We start from the raw sequence: 20822 nt of genomic DNA, 5'->3' as shown, positions 1-20822 counted from the left end.
ACCTACACAGACTGGAGAGATATATACACTCATACAGGAGGATAATAAGTATATAATACACTGCTGTATACCTTCACAGAATGGGGAGATATATACACACTCATACAGGAGGATAATAAGTATATAATACACTGCTATATACCTACACAGACTGGAGAGATATATACACACTCATACAGGAGGATAATAAGTATATAATACACTGCTGTATACCTACACAGAATGGGGAGATATATACACACTCATACAGGAATGGGATAATAAGTATATAATACACTGCTGTATACCTACACAGAAGGGAGAGATATACACACTCATACAAGAGTAGGATAATAAGTATATAATACACTGCTTTATACCTACACAGACTGGAGATATATATACACACTCATACAGGAGGATAATAAGTATATAATACACTGCTGTATACCTACACAGAATGGGGAGATATATACACACTCATACAGGAATGGGATAATAAGTATATAATACACTGCTGTATACCTACACAGAAGGGAGAGATATACACACTCATACAAGAGTAGGATAATAAGTATATAATACACTGCTGTATACCTACACAGAATGGGGAGATATATTCACACTAATACAAGAGGATAATAAGTATATAATACACTGCTGTATACCTACACAGAATGGGGGGATATATACACACTCATACAGGAGGAGGATAATAAGTATATAATACACTGCTGTATACCTACACAGAATGGGGAGATATATACACACTCATACAGGAGGGGGATAATAAGTATATAATACACTGCTGTATACCTACACAGAAGGGAGATATATACACACTCATACAGGAGGATAATAAGTATATAATACACTGCTGTATACTTACACAGAATGTAGATATATATACACACACATACAGGAGGGGGATAATAAGTATATAATACACTGCTGTATACCTACACAGAATGGAGATCTATATACACACTCATACAGGAGGGGGATAATAAGTATATAATACACTGCTGTATACCTACACAGAATGGAGAGATATATACACACTTATACAGGAGGATAATAAGTATATAATACACTGCTGTATACCTACACAGAATGGAGAGATATATACACACTCATACAGGAGGATAATAAGTATATAATACACTGCTGTATACCTACACAGAATGGAGATATATATACACACTCATACAGGAGGATAATAAGTATATAATACACTGCTGTATACCTACACAGAATGGGGAGATATATTCACACTAATACAAGAGGATAATAAGTATATAATACACTGCTGTATACCTACACACAATGGGGGGATATATACACACTCATACAGGAGGATAATAAGTACATAATACACTGCTGTATACCTACACAGAATGGGGGGATATATACACACTCATACAGGAGGAGGATAATAAGTATATGATACACTGCTGTATACCTACACAGAATGGGGAGATATATACACACTCATACAGGAGGGGGATAATAAGTATATAATACACTGCTCTATACCTACACAGAAGGGAGATATATACAAACTCATACAGGAGGATAATAAGTATATAATACACTGCTGTATACCTACACAGAATGGAGAGATATATACACACTCATACAGGAGGGGGATAATAAGTATATAATACACTGCTGTATACCTACACAGAATAGGGAGATATATACACACTCATACAGGAGGATAATAAGTATATAATACACTGCTGTATACCTACACAGAATGGAGAGATATATACACACTCATACAGGAGGGGGATAATAAGTATATAATACACTGCTGTATACCTACACATAATGGGGAGATATATACACACTCATACAGGAGGATAATAAGTATATAATATACTGCTGTATACCTACACAGAATGGAGAGATATATACACACTCATACAGGAGGATAATAAGTATATAATACACTGCTGTATACCTACACAGAATGGAGAGATATATACACACTCATACAGGAGGATAATAAGTATATAATACACTGCTGTATACCTACACAGAATGGAGAGATATATACACACTCAAACAGGAGGATAATAAGTATATAATACACTGCTGTATACCTACACAGAATGGAGATATATATATACACTCATACAGGAGGATAATAAGTATATAATACACTGCTGTATACCTACACAGAATGGAGAGATATACACACATATAGGAGGATAATAAGTATATAATACACTGCTGTATACATACACAGAATGGAGAGATATACACACTCATATAGGAGGATAATAAGTATATAATACACTGCTGTATACCTACACAGAATGGGAAGATATATACACACTCATACAGGAGGAGGATAATAAGTATATAATACACTGCTGTATACCTACACAGAATGGGGAGATATATACACTCATACAGGAGGGGGATAATAAGTATATAATACACTGCTGTATACCTACACAGAATGGAGATATATATATACACTCATACAGGAGGATAATAAGTATATAATACACTGCTGTATACCTACACAGAATGGAGAGATATACACACATATAGGAGGATAATAAGTATATAATACACTGCTGTATACATACACAGAATGGAGAGATATACACACTCATACAGGAGGATAATAAGTATATAATACACTGCTGTATACCTACACAGAATGGGAAGATATATACACACTCATACAGGAGGAGGATAATAAGTATATAATACACTGCTGTATACCTACACAGAATGGGGAGATATATACACACTCATACAGGAGGAGGATAATAAGTATATAATACACTGCTGTGTACCTACACAGAATGGGGAGATATATACACTCATACAGGAGGGGGATAATAAGTATATAATACACTGCTGTATACCTACACAGAATGGGGAGATATATACACACTCATACAGGAGGATAATAAGTATATAATACACTGCTGTATACCTACACAGAATGGAGATATATATACACTCATACAGGAGGATAATAAGTATATAATACACCGCTGTATACCTACACAGAATGGAGATATATATACACACTCATACAGGAGGAGGATAATAAGTATATAATACACTGCTGTATACCTACACAGAATGGAGAGGTATATACACACTCATACAAGAGCATAATAAGTATATAATACACTGCTGTATACATACACAGAATGGCGATATGTATACACCCTCATACAGGGGGATAATAAGTATATAATACACTGCTGTGTACCTACACAGAATGGAGAGATATATACACACTCATACAGGAGGATAATAAGTATATAATACACTGCTGTATACCTACACAGAATGGAGAGATATATACACACTCATACAGGAGGATAATAAGTATATAATACACTGCTGTATACCTACACAGAATGGGGAGATATATACACACTCATACAGGAGGATAATAAGTATATAATACACTGCTGTATACCTACACAGAAGGGAGATATATACACACTCATACAGGAGGATAATAAGTATATAATACACTGCTGTATACCTACACAGAATGGGGAGATATATACACACTCATACAGGAGGATAATAAGTATATAATACACTGCTGTATACCTACACAGAAGGGAGATATATACACACTCATACAGGAGGATAATATGAATAGTCCCAAAGTAAAGTCTGATGTGTGATAACTCGGGATACAGGCAATTGCCACTTGTTTGGCTTATACCAGTTCAATAGACCAATGTATCCCTGGGTTCCACTGTCCTCTCCCCTGCCCGGCCTCCAGCTATCCCCAGTGCTCTGCTCACACTCAGCCAGACTTACACTACAGTGTTCAATAAACAGAAGTCAAAGTGAAGACTACTAAACGTGCGTGGACTCTTTTCATATATTGTACACTCACATGACAATGCGTCATTGTAACCTAAGGATACATTGGACTATTGGATACATTGGAGTATTGGATACATTGGACTATTGGATACATTGGAGTATTGGATACATTGGACTATTGGATACATTGGAGTATTGAACTGTTCCCAAAGTAAAAGTATTTAAAATCCACACATGGATACATTGGTATGGTACCACCGCAGTGACTGTAGAAGGATATGGTACCACCGCAGTGACTGTAGAAGGATATGGTACCACCGCAGTGACTGTAGAAGGATATGGCATCACCGCAGTGACTGTAGAAGGATATGGTACCACCACAATGACTGTAGAAGGATATGGCATCACCGCAGTGACTGTAGAAGGATATGGTACCACCACAATGACTGTAGAAGGATATGGTACCACCACAATGACTGTAGAAGGATATGGTACCACCGCAATGACTGTAGAAGGATATGGTACCACCGCAATGACTGTAGAAGGATATGGTACCACCGCAGTGACTGTAGAAGGATATGGTACCACCGCAGTGACTGTAGAAGGATATGGTATCACCGCAGTGACTGTAGAAGGATATGGTACCACCGCAGTGACTGTAGAAGGATATGGTATCACCGCAGTGACTGTAGAAGGATATGGTACCACCGCAGTGACTGTAGAAGGATATGGTACCACCGCAATGACTGTAGAAGGATATGGTACCACCGCAATGACTGTAGAAGGATATGATACCACCGAAATGACTGTAGAATATGATACCACCGCAGTGACTGTAGAAGGATATGGTACCACCGCAGTGACTGTAGAAGGATATGGTACCACCGCAGTGACTGTAGAAGGATATGGTACCATTGCAGTGACTTTAGAAGGATATGGTACCACCGCAATGACTGTAGAAGGATATGGTACCACCGCAGTGACTGTAGAAGGATATGGTACCACCGCAATGACTGTAGAAGGATATGGTACCACCGCAATGACTGTAGAAGGATATGGTACCACCGCAATGACTGTAGAAGGATATGATACCACCGCAATGACTGTAGAATATGATACCACCGCAGTGACTGTAGAAGGATATGGTACCACCGCAGTGACTGTAGAAGGATATGGTACCACCGCAGTGACTGTAGGATATGATACCACCGCAGTGACTGTAGAAGGATATGGTACCATTGCAGTGACTGTAGAAGGATATGGTACCACCGCAGTGACTGTAGAAGGATATGGTACCACCGCAATGACTGTAGAAGGATATGGTACCACCGCAATGACTGTAGAAGGATATGGTACCACCGCAGTGACTGTAGAAGGATATGGTACCACCGCAGTGACTGTAGGATATGATACCACCGCAGTGACTGTAGAAGGATATGGTACCACCGCAATGACTGTAGAAGGATATGGTACCACCGCAGTGACTGTAGAAGGATATGGTACCACCGCAATGACTGTAGAAGGATATGGTACCACCGCAATGACTGTAGAAGGATATGGTACCACCGCAATGACTGTAGAAGGATATGGTACCACCGCAATGACTGTAGAAGGATATGGTACCACCGCAATGACTGTAGAAGGATATGGTACACCCTGTAGAAAATAAATTGCTGGTGCAATATCTATAACACCAAATACTAAAGCCAAGCCACACATTAACACATAAAAATAAAACTATAACATGACCAATGCTCAAATGGGAAATATATCACAAACACATACACAGTGGTGGGGTCTATATATATATATATATATATATATATATATATATATATATATACACACAGTGATGCCTTGTATTAGGAGTATAATCCGTTCCGGGACGGCGATTGTAATCTGAATCCACTCTTATACCAAAGCAAATGTTCCCATAAGAAATCACTGATCTGCAGACAATTAGTTCCACCCCCCAAATATACTGATTATTATTCTGAATAACAAATAGAAGAGATGAAACAATGAGAAGCAGCTGAATCTGTGACATTATAAGTTACTGTACAGTATAGCAATCAGCATGTGGTATATAATGAGTAGTAACTGTATAACCCTGATAACACAGCAGCTGGATATGTGATATATAAGTTACTGTACAGTATAGCAGCATGTGGTATATAATGTATAGTAACTGTATAACCCTTATAACACAGCAGCTGGATATGTAATATATGGGTTACTGTACAGTATAGCAGCATGTGGTGTATAATGTATAGTAACTGTATAACCCTTATAACACAGCAGCTGGATATGTGATATATAAGTTACTGTACAGTATAGCAGCATGTGGTATATAATGTATAGTAACTGTATAACCCTTATAACACAGCAGCTGGATATGTAATATATGGGTTACTGTACAGTATAGCAGCATGTGGTGTATAATGTATAGTAACTGTATAACCCTTATAACACAGCAGCTGGATATGTGATATATAAGTTACTGTACAGTATAGCATGTGGTGTATAATGTATAGTAACTGTATAACCCTGATAACACAGCAGCTGGATATGTGATATATAAGTTATTGTACAGTATAGCAATCAGCATGTGGTATATAATGTATAGTAACTGTATAACCCTGATAACACAGCAGCAGCTGGATATGTGATATATAAGTTACTGTACAGTATAGCAATCAGCATGTGGTATATAATGTATAGTAACTGTATAACCCTGATAACACAGCAGCTGGATATGTGATATATAAGTTATTGTACAGTATAGCAATCAGCATGTGGTATATAATGAGTAGTAACTGTATAACCCTGATAACACAGCAGAAGCTGGATATGTGATATATAAGTTACTGTACAGTATAGCATGTGGTGTATAATGTATAGTAACTGTATAACCCTGATAACACAACAGAAGCTGGATATGTGATATATAAGTTACTGTACAGTATAGCAACATGTGGTATATAATGTATAGTAACTGTATAACCCTGATAACACAGCAGCAGCTGGATATGTGATATATAAGTTACTGTACAGTATAGCAGCATGTGGTATATAATGTATAGTAACTGTATAACCCTGATAACACAGCAGCTGGATATGTGATATATAAGTTACTGTACAGTATAGCAATCAGCATGTGGTATATAATGTATAGTAACTGTATAACCCTGATAACACAGCAGCTGGATATGTGATATATAAGTTACTGTATAGTATAGCAGCATGTGGTGTATAATGTATAGTAACTGTATAACCCTGATAACAAAGCAGCTGGATATGTGATATATAAGTTACTGTACAGTATAGCAGCATGTGGTGTATAATGTATAGTAACTGTATAACCCTGATAACACAGCAGCTGGATATGTGATATATGTTACTGTGCAGTATAGCAGCATGTGGTATATAATGTATAGTAACTGTATAACCCTGATAACACAGCAGCAGCTGGATATGTGATATATAAGTTATTGTACAGTATAGCAGCATGTGGTGTATAATGTATAGTAACTGTATAACCCTGATAACACAGCAGCAGCTGGATATGTGATATATAAGTTACTGTACAGTATAGCAGCATGTGGTATATAATGTATAGTAACTGTATAACCCTGATAACACAGCAGCAGCTGGATATGTGATATATAAGTTACTGTACAGTATAGAAGTCAGCATGTGGTGTATAATGTATAGTAACTGTATAACCCTGATAACACAGCAGAAGCTGGATATGTGATATATAAGTTACTGTACAGTATAGCAGCATGTGGTGTATAATGTATAGTAACTGTATAACCCTGATAACACAGCAGCTGGATATGTGATATATGTTACTGTGCAGTATAGCAGCATGTGGTATATAATGTATAGTAACTGTATAACCCTGATAACACAGCAGCAGCTGGATATGTGATATATAAGTTACTGTACAGTATAGCAGCATGTGGTGTATAATGTATAGTAACTGTATAACCCTGATAACACAGCAGCTGGATATGTGATATATAAGTTACTGTACAGTATAGCAATCAGCATGTGGTATATAATGTATAGTAACTGTATAACCCTGATAACACAGCAGCAGCTGGATATGTGATATATAAGTTACTGTACAGTATAGCAGCATGTGGTATATAATGTATAGTAACTGTATAACCCTGATAACACAGCAGCTGGATATGTGATATATAAGTTACTGTACAGTATAGCAGCATGTGGTATATAATGTATAGTAACTGTATAACCCTGATAACACAGCAGCAGCTGGATATGTGATATATGTTACTGTACATTATAGCAGCATGTGGTGTATAATGTATAGTAACTGTATAACCCTGATAACACTACAGTAACTTATATATCACATATCCAGCTGTTGTGTTATCAGGGTTATACAGTTACTATACATTATATACCACATGCTGCTATACTGTACAGTAACATATATCACATATCCAGCTGCACAGTATAACAGCATGTGGTATATAATGTATAGTAACTGTATAGTAACTGTATAACCCTGATAACACAGCAGCAGCAGCTTGTAGGTACAGGATGGAGCTGCAGATCCCCATAATGGAGAGGATGGGAAACACAAAGACTGCAGGGAGTATGAAGGAATGAGCAGGACAGATGTGGGCATATACATACCAGCGCTCTCTGTCTGGGGAGAGAGGGGTTACAGCTATGAAGAGATTACCTCCACAGTCCTGTCCCCTGATGTAAGCCCCAGCCTGAAGTGGATCTGCTATGATTTGGAAGGTGAGGGAGACCTCTTGGGTCAGAGTACAGGGCTGTAGACCCTGCTATGCAGACCATGCCCCTCCTCCACTTCCACCCAGTACAGGGAGCTCTTACCCATGACACTTCCGCCTGTAGCTGCTCTCTTCCCCCATGACATACCTGGCGGTATATCACTGCTGCCTGAATGGAGGCCAAGTACCATGATCTGAGGGAAAGGAGTAAGAAGCTCGGTTGAGCCATCTTTTATTTATTTATCAAACTGTCTCCTTAGTTATAACCGTTTGTGCTTTTCTCTGTTGCTGATTGGGCGATATAGAGTATACACAAGTCGCAATTATGAATTAGGGCCCTATTCCACCGGACGATTATCGTTCAGATTATTGTTAAACCGTTCGAATCTAAACGATAATCGTTCGGTTGAAATGCAGTTAACGATTAACGACCGAACAAGAAATCGTTGATCGCTTTATAAGAACTGGATCTATTTTTATCGTAAATCGTTCGCATTGAATAAGACATCGGTCGTTCGCAGTAGATATGAACGCAATAGCGAATAAATAGCAAAGAAAAAACGATCGCAATTACGATCATAAGTAACGATTATCGTTCCATGGAAATGAGTGAACGTTTTCAGGTCTTTCGCAATAGCTGTCGTTTGAGATCGTTAACGAATTTGCAAACCATAATCATCCGGTGGAATAGGGCCCTTAGGACTGTATATATTTATCTACTACTAACAGATGTGTGTGCGATTTGTGACTCGGTACACATCCTAGTACCAGTGTATGACCTGTGGTGGATTCAGTCGCTTGGACCCGCACACGGCGCCGCCTGCGGGTTCTGAAAGAAGTGACACGTCAATTCTTTTGGGGGAATGTGGAATCCGCCTGTGTATGGCACGGGTGGAGATGCGCGCCACCGCATGGGGGTATGAGCGACGGAATCTGCCGCAGGTCATACGCGGGAATTCCGTAGTGTTCATGCACCCTTAGTGTGTAAGTCCTTTCGCTAGGACGCCACCGTGCTCAGCACATCTCTGCTGTACACGTTTGTAATAAAATGCAATATAAAAGCGGTCAGCACTGGTGCCCATAGCCAGAGGGTCTCTTCCCTTCTGCAGCCCAGGTGTGTGATCAGCTCCTGACCTCCTCCAGGGAGGCTGGGCCAGGTGTGTGATCAGCTCCTGACCTCCTCCAGGGAGGCTGGGCCAGGTGTGTGATCAGCTCCTGACCTCCTCCAGGGAGGCTGGGCCAGGTGTGTGATCAGCTCCTGACCTCCTCCAGGGAGGCTGGGCCAGGTGTGTGATCAGTTCCTGACCTCCTCCAGGGAGGCTGGGCCAGGTGTGTGATCAGCTCCTGACCTCCTCCAGGGAGGCTGGGCCAGGTGTGTGATCAGCTCCTGACCTCCTCCAGGGAGGCTGGGCCAGGTGTGTGATCAGCTCCTGACCTCCTCCAGGGAGGCTGGGCCAGGTGTGTGATCAGCTCCTGACCTCCTCCAGGGAGGCTGGGCCAGGTGTGTGATCAGCTCCTGACCTCCTCCAGGGAGGCTGGGCCAGGTGTGTGATCAGCTCCTGACCTCCTCCAGGGAGGCTGGGCCAGGTGTGTGATCAGCTCCTGACCTCCTCCAGGGAGGCTGGGCCAGGTGTGTGATCAGCTCCTGACCTCCTCCAGGGAGGCTGGGCCAGGTGTGTGATCAGCTCCTGACCTCCTCCAGGGAGGCTGGGCCAGGTGTGTGATCAGCTCCTGACCTCCTCCAGGGAGGCTGGGCCAGGTGTGTGATCAGCTCCTGACCTCCTCCAGGGAGGCTGGGCCAGGTGTGTGATCAGCTCCTGACCTCCTCCAGGGAGGCTGGGCCAGGTGTGTGATCAGTTCCTGACCTCCTCCAGGGAGGCTGGGCCAGGTGTGTGATCAGCTCCTGACCTCCTCCAGGGAGGCTGGGCCAGGTGTGTGATCAGCTCCTGACCTCCTCCAGGGAGGCTGGGCCAGGTGGTGTGTGATCAGCTCCTGACCTCCTCCAGGGAGGCTGGGCCAGGTGTGTGATCAGCTCCTGACCTCCTCCAGGGAGGCTGGGCCAGGTGTGTGATCAGTTCCTGACCTCCTCCAGGGAGGCTGGGCCAGGTGTGTGATCAGCTCCTGACCTCCTCCAGGGAGGCTGGGCCAGGTGTGTGATCAGCTCCTGACCTCCTCCAGGGAGGCTGGGCCAGGTGTGTGATCAGCTCCTGACCTCCTCCAGGGAGGCTGGGCCAGGTGTGTGATCAGCTCCTGACCTCCTCCAGGGAGGCTGGGCCAGGTGTGTGATCAGCTCCTGACCTCCTCCAGGGAGGCTGGGCCAGGTGTGTGATCAGCTCCTGACCTCCTCCAGGGAGGCTGGGCCAGGTGTGTGATCAGCTCCTGACCTCCTCTGTGTTCTTATATGCAGGGCACTGGTTGTACATTAGTATTTGATAATAAGAAGCAATAAACAGGTTTCAGAGTATTTTATTTTCCTGAGATAAAATCCAAATGATGCCACATTAAGAGCGAGGAGCTACAGAAGACAACCCTAATCCAACATTCCAGAAAGAGCAGTAGATGAGCGCCCCCTCTGGAGGGAGCAGGGAACATGAGACAGGGGCGGCACAAAGCACAACAAACAGTCAGAAACCACAGAGAATTATTGCAGCGCAGGTCCAGAGGTGCCCGGCTCCGCCACCTCCTCTCCTAGGGGCTTCATGCATGACGATGACTGAAGGACCATGCACCATGTTGGGCTCCTGCCCAGGAAAGATGGGAGTGCAGCTGAAGATAAAAAGGGTCAACAACCAGGGGTGGAGTATTAATAAAGTGCTACTGACCCCAACAAACTAGAAATACCCAGAGATTTACCATGACTTGGACTACCCAGAACTCCTCCCCACAGTCCTGTGAAGAAAGAATCCCACCAGCAATGACACAGGAGCTTCCTCCATCCTGGTGCTTCACCCCCAGCGGCACCAACAATGGTGGGACAGGTCCATTATTGTAGGGTGCAGCCATGGGGACCATTATGGGGGACATAGAGTTATATGAGGCAGGGTGGGGGCTGTACTGGTAAGCCAACGATTGGCGGCTGTAGTGTTACTCTACCATGGGACTTGTAGCATTTCTCCACTATTACACAGCAGTGACTGGAGGAGTTTGATGTAGTGTAGGATTGTTTGGCACAGAGTTGTAGTGTTGCTACATTAGCACTGAGTGTGGTGCGGGGGAAGGGGAGGGTGTCGCTGCTTCCTGTATCGGAGAACTAGCAGCGTTGCGGAGTCACCAAACAAGAACGTCTCCATCCATCTTTGGGGGTTTAGCTACATCCCATAATTTGATCGGTGTTTATCCAAGTCATGAAAAGCTTTTGATATTGGACTATTTTACAGGCTTAGGGGCCATTGGGCCATTTCAGGGCGAGAGTGCGACAAGTTTATACTGGGGCGGCTCTTCCCATCATCCATTAGCTATGAGACGACAGATCAATGTTACTAGCGCTCAACCCTCGCGTTTCAGACAGAAGATTTTGAGAGACCTGGGGGGGGAAAAAAAAAAAAAAAGGGAAATTTCATGAAGTGATACATGGAAGAGCGCACCCGCCGCCACAGCGACCAGAGCGCACCCGCCGCCACAGCGACCAGAGCGCACCCGCCGCCACAGCGACCAGAGCGCACCCGCCGCCACAGCGACCAGAGCGCACCCGCCGCCACAGCGACCAGAGCGCACCCGCCGCCACAGCGACCAGAGCGCACCCGCCGCCACAGCGACCAGAGCGCACCCGCCGCCACAGCGACCAGAGCGCACCCGCCGCCACAGCGACCAGAGCGCACCCGCCACCAAAGCGACCAGAGCGCACCCGTCGCCACAGCGACACCCCTTACCTGGAAGGTCTCATCGCTTGACTTGTTGAGATAGTTCAGGGAGGCAGCACGCTTCATACTGCAAAAAAAAAAAAAAAAAAAAAGAACAGGCGCTGAGAATGAGGATGTAATGCTTCAGAGTTCACTCTATGCGCAGTGTAGCACCGAGCCTCCTCTCAACGTCCGTCCGTCACTCCTACTCTATGTGCAGTGTAGCACCGAGCCTCCTCTCAACGTCCGTCCGTCACTCCTACTCTATGTGCAGTGTAGCACCGAGCCTCCTCTCAACGTCCGGCCGTCACTCCTACTCTATGTGCAGTGTAGCACCGAGCCTCCTCTCAACGTCCGTCCGTCACTCCTACTCTATGTGCAGTGTAGCACCGAGCCTCCTCTCAACGTCCGTCCGTCACTCCTACTCTATGCGCAGTGTAGCACCGAGCCTCCTCTCAACGTCCGTCCGTCACTCCTACTCTATGCGCAGTGTAGCACCGAGCCTCCTCTCAACGTCCGTCCGTCACTCCTACTCTATGCGCAGTGTAGCACCGAGCCTCCTCTCAACGTCCGTCCGTCACTCCTACTCTATGCGCAGTGTAGCACCGAGCCTCCTCTCAACGTCCGTCCGTCACTCCTACTCTATGTGCTGTGCATGTAGCGTGTTCTTCAGTAATTACTTTGTGTTTCGTGGTTCCGGAGGAGTCGTCCCTTGCAGCTTCTTCACCAACATTTCACTGCTCCTCCGTAGGACATCACGAATCTTACCCAGAGACCCGGAGCGTCTGAGTGTTCCACTTCCATCCTGTAACACAACACACACCTGACACCAAGCGTATCACTGCCCGGGTATAACACACACCTGACACCAAGCGTATCACTGTCCGGGTATAACACACACCTGACACTAGGTGTATCACTGCCCGGGTATAACACACACCTGACACCAAGCGTATCACTGCCCGGGTATAACACACACCTGACGCCAAGCGTATCACTGCCCGGGTATAACACACACCTGACACTAGGTGTATCACTGCCCGGATATAACACACACCTGACACCAAGCGTATCACTGCCCGGGTATATCACACACCTGACACTAGGTGTATCACTGGCCAGATATAACACACACCTGACACTAGTTGTATCACTGCCCGAGTATAACACACACACCTGACACCAAGCGTATCACTGCCCGGATATAACACACACCTGACACCAAGCGTATCACTGCCCGGGTATAACACACACCTGACACTAGGTGTATCACTGCCCGGGTATATCACACACCTGACACCAAGCGTATCACTGCCCGGGTATAACACACACCTGACACTAGGCGTATCACTGCCCGGATATAACACACACCTGACACCAAGCGTATCACTGCCCGGGTATATCACACACCTGACACTAGGTGTATCACTGGCCAGATATAACACACACCTGACACTAGGTGTATCACTGCCCGAGTATAACACAAACACCTGACACCAAGCGTATCACTGCCCGGATATAACACACACCTGACACCAAGCGTATCACTGCCCGGGTATAACACACACCTGACACTAGGTGTATCACTGCCCGGGTATATCACACACCTGACACCAAGCGTATCACTGCCCGGATATAACACACACCTGACACCAAGCGTATCACTGCCCGGGTATATCACACACCTGACACCAAGCGTATCACTGCCCGGGTATAACACACACCTGACACCAAGCGTATCACTGGCCAGATATAACACACACCTGACACTAAGTGTATCACTGCCCGGGTATAACACACACCTGACACTAGGTGTATCACTGGCCAGATATAACACACACCTGACACTAGGTGTATCACTGCCTGGTGTAACAAGAGGCACTCTTCATACCCAGTGCAGCACTAGCGTCTTGTACAGCTGCACCGGATGAGCAGGTAGCTGCAGCTTCTTAGTGGCGTCATCTGGAGGCATCTTAGTGTTCTGTTGTAACCTGAGTTGTAGGATTCCTTGTATTCATTGCATACCAGTACGTGCTTCATGTCATGTACACAATTACCCAGCGGAGGATTCACTTTAAACTGGTGTGTCCTGCTCAGACATTCCTCCCTGCACAGCCCCTGTAATGCAGATGTGGTCCCCACTACATGTACCATGGCTGCAACGCTGCTGCGGCTCACAATCCTGAGGCCTGGTCACCGATCCGGGTAACTGGAGACATGTTGGGGTCCATACACCCCCCGACCTATCGCTTCCACCACCGACACCTTCCAGAGGAACAGGAGATTTCTCTATATTCATGGAGCAGCTGAGAGCTCAGGCCAGACACCCTCCTCGTGTCCTGCTCATGGTCCGGACTCCTGTGGGAGGTGGATGATTGAGCCGCTGGGTACAGACCAGACACCCTCCTCGTGTCCTGCTCATGGTCCGGACTCCCGTGGGAGGTGGATGATGGAGCCGCTGGGTATAGACCAGACACCCTCCTCGTGTCCCGCTTATGGTCCGGACTCTCGTGTAAGGTGGATGATGGAGCCGCTGGGTATAGACCAGACACCCTCCTCGTGTCCCGCTCATGGTCCGGACTCCGGTGGGAGGTGGATGATGGAGCCGTTGGGTATAGACCAGACACCCTCCTCGTGTCCCGCTTATGGTCCGGACTCTCGTGTAAGGTGGATGATGGAGCCGCTGAGAGCTCAGGCCAGACAACCTCCTCGTGTCCCGCTCGTGGTCCGGACTCCCGTGGGAGGTGGATGATTGAGCAGCTGGGTATAGACCAGACACCCTCCTCGTGTCCCGCTCATGGTCCGGACTCTCGTGTAAAGTGGATGATTGAGCTGCTGAGAGCTCAGGCCAGACAACCTCCTCGTGTCCCGCTCGTGGTCCGGACTCCCGTGGGAGGTGGATGATTGAGCAGCTGGGTATAGACCAGACACCCTCCTCGTGTCCCGCTCATGGTCCGGACTCTCGTGTAAAGTGGATGATTGAGCTGCTGGGTATAGACCAGAAACCCTCCTGGTGTCCCGCTCACCACCTGTGTAAATACTGAACATGGGCTGGATCTTTTTTTTTTTTTTTTACGATATTTTATTAGTGGCTTATGTAATATTTGAACATACATATTGAAAATTCATTACATATTCAAAAAGAAAGTCGCTCACAGGCAACAAAGGATTGTATGTTTACAATATCATACAGATACTATGAGCCTTTGTAATAACCTTAAAAGACATATTATCATATACAATACAACGTAGTCTTACCAAAAAGATAGGTAGAAAAACAGTAACCTATAATATCACCTTAGAACATGGTATAGATGTCAGATATTCAAATATGCTACCAATAGAATGGAGAGAATTGTCTGTAACAGAGAAAGGGAAAAGCGTAAGATATTTGGAGTGCTCCCAGAGTTCCCTTTGGGCGGCCATACAATACCAATCAGTGTCCTTACATTGATTAATGACAGAGTCTCTCTCTTCTATAGTAAAATCATGAATTAGAAATTGTGTCCATTTGGACATAAATGTTTTTGTTGATTTTTCTTTGGTGCGCAATACATCCAAAAGTTCCCAATGAAAGATCAGAGCGGAGATTACCTGAGAAATGTCTGGTAGAGTATCCAGTATCCAGGGTCTTAATAAACATTTCAGGGAAACTAATAGAGTTACATGAATTCCTTTAGAAGTAAGTAATTTAGGAGAGGGAGTAGTAGAGTCTATATCAATAAAATGAAACAGATAACTAAGATGGAGAAGTAGTATGGCATGGCCCCAAGTGGACAGAAGATGGAGCCGCACAGACTCGCGTGCCGGCCCAGGCACAATGACACAAGTCCGCTTTAGGAAGGGAACATTTCGGGCAACTGTTTATGTGAGCAGTGTGGGAGTTGGAAAAAGGAATATTAAAGGCATATATAGCCTTGTGTATAAAGCGGAGATGTATTTCACGTAGAACCACATTGGGAGTGGCAGAATGCACTAGTTGAGATCCTCGCAATATTTGTTGGGTCAGATCCTCTGAAAAAATTATGGAGGACCATTTTTTGAAAAAAATTTGTCTAGATAAATTCTTTTGAGAGCGTGATCTAAGTTCTCCATATGTATGTGATAAAGAATTATGAACCGGTAGTGTTGGGAATAGATTATCAAATTCCATATCACTTTCTGCTTCTGCTATGTCCCGCACTCTGGAAGTAAGAAATTCAATTATAGAATCGTATTGAGGTAAATTAAATGAGGACAATTTAAATCGTGTTCTGACGATATCCCATGATAAGAAAGTGTTGGAATTAGTATCCAGCAGATCCCCAACAGAAGAAACATGTGCAGTCAGGTGGGTAAAGTGGTGAATGCCACAGAGGAAATCTTTTCCATAGGCAAAAGGATAAACCATATAATTTTCGTATCGCCTTCCATGTGGCAATGGTGTCTTTAAAGATAACACTTCTCTTAATTTCTGGGGGGAGTTCTGGTAATTTAGCATGTAGCAGGGTGGGTAAAGGCCAAGGTGCTGCTAAAGCTTTCTCAATTAAAATATTGGAGAAATATGACGTGTCCATAATCCAATCTTTAGCATGGCGAAAGAGAGCGGCTAAATGATATAATCTAATATCTGGGCATTGAGCGCCACCTTTAGAAGTAGGGAGACAGAGTGGAATAGGCAATACGAGGTCTCTTTGATTGCCAAATAAATTTAGTGAAATATGATTGGAGTAGGGAAACGTCAGAATGTTCGAGTAAAAGGGGTATTGTTTGCATTGGACATAACAGTTTTCCAAAACACATCATTTTGGGTACGTCCTAGAATCGACAATGGTAGAGATTCCCATCTCTGGAGATCTTGTTTTATTCTCTTAATTATAGGGCGATAGTTCAGGGAATATAGTGAGGAGGGAGTTCTGCCAATCTGGATTCCAAGATAAGTAATATAGGATTTAGCGATGGAGACCCCCGCAGGACCCGAAGTAGACCTCTTATGTGGAGTTAGGTAAAGAAGTTGACTTTTATGTATATTGATTCTATACCCAGAGAAGGAACCAAAAAATTTTAAGACATCTAATACTGCCGGAACATGTAGATCTGGGTTATCTAAATATATTAAAGTATCATCAGCAAAGCATGTAACTTGGATGATTTGGGAACCAACCCGTAGGCCTGAGAAAAAGTCAGAAGAAATAAGATATCTAGCTCCATCGGCTCCATCGCCAAATTGAACAATAGAGGGGATAGGGGGCAACCCTGTCTGGTACCTTTTTGTAAGGGAAAGCTATCTGAAAGGAAACCCGGGGTATGAATTCTAGCTTTCGGAGATGTGTATATTGTGGAAATAAAATCTTTGAATTGACCTGTGATACCAAATTTTGTTAAGGTCATGTCCAGCCACTCCCAGCTGATATTATCAAAAGCCTTTTCGGCGTCAATTGCCAACAGACCTGGAGAGTGGCTGGAACGACCCCCAGATTGGACACCAGACTGGGCCGCTAGTACCGTTCTTATATTAGTGACACCAGAACGTCCATTTATAAAGCCAACTTGATGGCTGCCTATTAGTGATGGTAGGATGTCTGCCAATCTATTGGTCATAATCTTTGCCAACAATTTTAGGTCTACATTTATTAAAGAGATTGGCCTGTACGAATTAGATGTCGGATCCTTCCCCTGTTTGTGTAGTATTTTGATATATGCAGTATCTCCCGAGGGGAGCATGTGATGGTCAGTCAGAATAGTTTGGAAAGTAGAAAGAAGAGTGGGGGAGATGACAGAAGACATAGATTTATAAAATTCCGCACTATAGCCGTCAGGGCCTGGAGCTTTGTTATTTTTAAGTGTAGAGATAGTGGCAGTAATTTCCTCCAATGTGACTGGGGCGTTGAGAGAATCAAGAGAAGGGGTATCAAGAGAAGGTAGAGTTAATGACTCTAGAAAGTTCTTACCAGCAGCTAGATCAAGCCTATCTTTGGAATATAGTGAGCGGTAAAATTGTTGTAAAAGTTGTGATATGACTTTAGGATCTTTTTGTATATTACCCGCTGTATCTTTGAGAGCAGGGATATGTGTAGTAGGTCTACGTCCTTTAGCAAGGTTAGCTAACATTTTCCCTGATTTATTACCATAGCGGAATAAACGGGATATGTATTGATCTCTATACACTCACCGGCCACTTTATTAGGTACACCTGTCCAACTGCACGTTACCACTTAATTTCTAATCAGCCAATCACATGGCGGCAACTCAGTGCATTTAGGCATGTAGACATGGTCAAGACAATCTCCTGCAGTTCAAACCGAGCATCAGTATGGGGAAGAAAGGTGATTTGAGGCCTTTGAACTTGGCATGGTTGTTGGTGCCAGAAGGGCTGGTCTGAGTATTTCAGAAACTGCTGATCTACTGAGATTTTCACGCACAACCATCTCTAGGGTTTACAGAGAATGGTCCGAAAAAGAAAAACCATCCAGTGAGCGGCCGTTCTGTGGGCGGAAATGCCTTGTTGATGCCAGAGGTCAGAGGAGAATGGGCAGACTGGTTCCAGCTGATAGAAAGGCAACAGTGACTCAAATAGCCAAGCGTTACAGCCAAGGTAGGCCGAAGAGCATCTCTGAGCGCACAGTACGGCCAACTCTGAGGCAGATGGGCTACAGCAGCAGAAGACCACACCGGGTGCCTCTCCGCGCTCAGCTAAGAACAGGAAACTGAGGCTACAATTTGCACAAGCTCATCGAAATTGGACAGTAGAAGATTGGAAAAACGTTGCCTGGTCTGATGAGTCTCGATTTCTGCTGCGACATTCGGATGGTAGGGTCAGAATTTGGCATCAACAACATGAAAGCATGGATCCATCCTGCCTTGTATCAACGGTTCAGGCTGGTGGTGGTGGTGTCATGGTGTGGGGAATATTTTCTTGGCACTCTTTGGGCCCCTTGGTACCAATTGAGCATGGTTGCAACGCCACAGCCTACCTGAGTATTGTTGCTGACCATGTCCATCCCTTTATGACCACAATGGACCCAACATCTGATGGCTACTTTCAGCAGGATAATGCGCCATGTCATAAAGCTAGAATCATCTCAGACTGGTTTCTTGAACATGACAATGAGGTCACTGTACTCCAATGGCCTCCACAGTCCCCAGATCTCAATCCAATAGAGCATCTTTGGGATGTGGTGGAACGGGAGATTGGCATCATGGATGTGCAGCCGACAAATCTGCGGCAACTGTGTGATGTCATCATGTCACTATGGACCAAAATCTCTGAGGAAGCTTCCAGCACCTTGTTGTATCTATGCCACCAAGAATTGAGGCAGTTCTGAGGGCAAAAGGGGGTCCGACCCGTTACTAGCATGGTGTACCTAATAAAGTGGCCGGTGAGTGTATATAGCATTGAGTTTTTCCTGTGCAATTTCGAAAGCTTGTCTAGCTGCTGTCCATTTAGATTTATTGTCATCTGTAGGGGAAGACAGGAAAAGAGTGTATGTAGAGTAGTGATGTCACGATACCAGAATTTTGAGTTTGATACCAATACTCGATTTTTTAGTTCGATACTCGATACCAGTTCGATACCTCGAAAAAAAAAACAACACCCCTCCCTTATAAGATCAGCCCTCTCCTCTCCTGACATCCTCTGTGCTGCTGTGACCTCCCCTTTAAGATCAGCCCCCTCCTCTCCTGACATCCTCTGTGCAGCAAGGGACCAAACATTGTGTTTATTGAGAACAGCATGGGGGGGGGGGGGCAGTAGTGGATTATAATGTGGGCGGATTGACGGGGGGGGGGGGGGGGGTGTTGGGGTCCAGGTTGGGTCGACAGCCCGGGGCCCAGGGTACATTTAATCCGCCACTGGGTACCGACTACAACCCCCACACTGCAGGGAGCTGGTGAAGGCTGCCACGTCTGGACAGACAAGAGAGGGTTACTCTGCCTGGCAGGTCAGTTAAGGGCAGGGGTGTAAGGGCAGGGATGTGGGGGGCACACCAGAGGGCAGGGATGTGTGGGGGGGGGCACACCAGAGGGCAGGGATGTTTGCAATGTCTGCACACATCCCCTGCTCTCACTCACTGCGGTACCACTCAAAGCATGGGGCTTGTCAAAGCAGAGGGGAGGGGGGATTTGTAAAGGGAGTTTAAGGTGGAACAGACAGCCTGAACCTCGGGCACCAGGAAGATTAACTTTTGCTGCTGGCCAAGATTCAGGCTGTCTGTTCCACCTTAAATAAGCTCCCTTTACAAATCCCCCTCCCCTCAGCTCCGGGAAGCCCCCAGCTGTCAGGCCTCCGTTCCTCCGTGCATATTCATGTGTGCACACTCAGGCCGGTCAGGAAGCGCAGCCACCGAGAGTGTACACACATGAGTATGCATAGGAACAGCGCCGCGGATGGACAGAGAGCGAGCCGGCATCAGAGTCTTCAGCCCTAGAC

The 20822-nt window shown here is 44.9% G+C and overlaps 2 protein-coding genes across 2 annotated transcripts in view; one reads left to right on the top strand and one right to left on the bottom strand.

The window, feature by feature from the left end:
- Positions 1 to 4183: 4183 nt before the first annotated feature.
- On the top strand, positions 4184 to 5470 carry LOC138774494 (mucin-22-like). The gene has a single exon (XM_069955415.1). The coding sequence runs from the start codon at positions 4184 to 4186 to the stop codon at positions 5468 to 5470; it is 1287 nt and encodes a 428-aa protein (XP_069811516.1).
- A 5556-nt stretch (positions 5471 to 11026) lies between these two features.
- The window catches only part of KLC4 (kinesin light chain 4), a 57530-nt gene continuing 47734 nt past the window's right edge, over positions 11027 to 20822 (bottom strand). The window contains exons 11-13 of the mRNA XM_069955413.1: positions 13096 to 13220; positions 12446 to 12503; positions 11027 to 12099 (exon numbers count right to left, since the gene is read on the bottom strand). Coding sequence (XP_069811514.1) covers positions 12028 to 12099; positions 12446 to 12503; positions 13096 to 13220 — 255 coding nt within the window. The 3' untranslated portion in view covers positions 11027 to 12027. The remainder of the gene's footprint in view (positions 12100 to 12445; positions 12504 to 13095; positions 13221 to 20822) is intronic.

Source organism: Dendropsophus ebraccatus, chromosome 15 (genome assembly GCF_027789765.1).
Source record: "Dendropsophus ebraccatus isolate aDenEbr1 chromosome 15, aDenEbr1.pat, whole genome shotgun sequence".
NCBI lineage: Eukaryota > Metazoa > Chordata > Amphibia > Anura > Hylidae > Dendropsophus > Dendropsophus ebraccatus.
The sequence above is the reverse complement of the archived record's forward strand: the minus strand, read 5'-3'. Positions and strand labels throughout refer to the sequence as shown.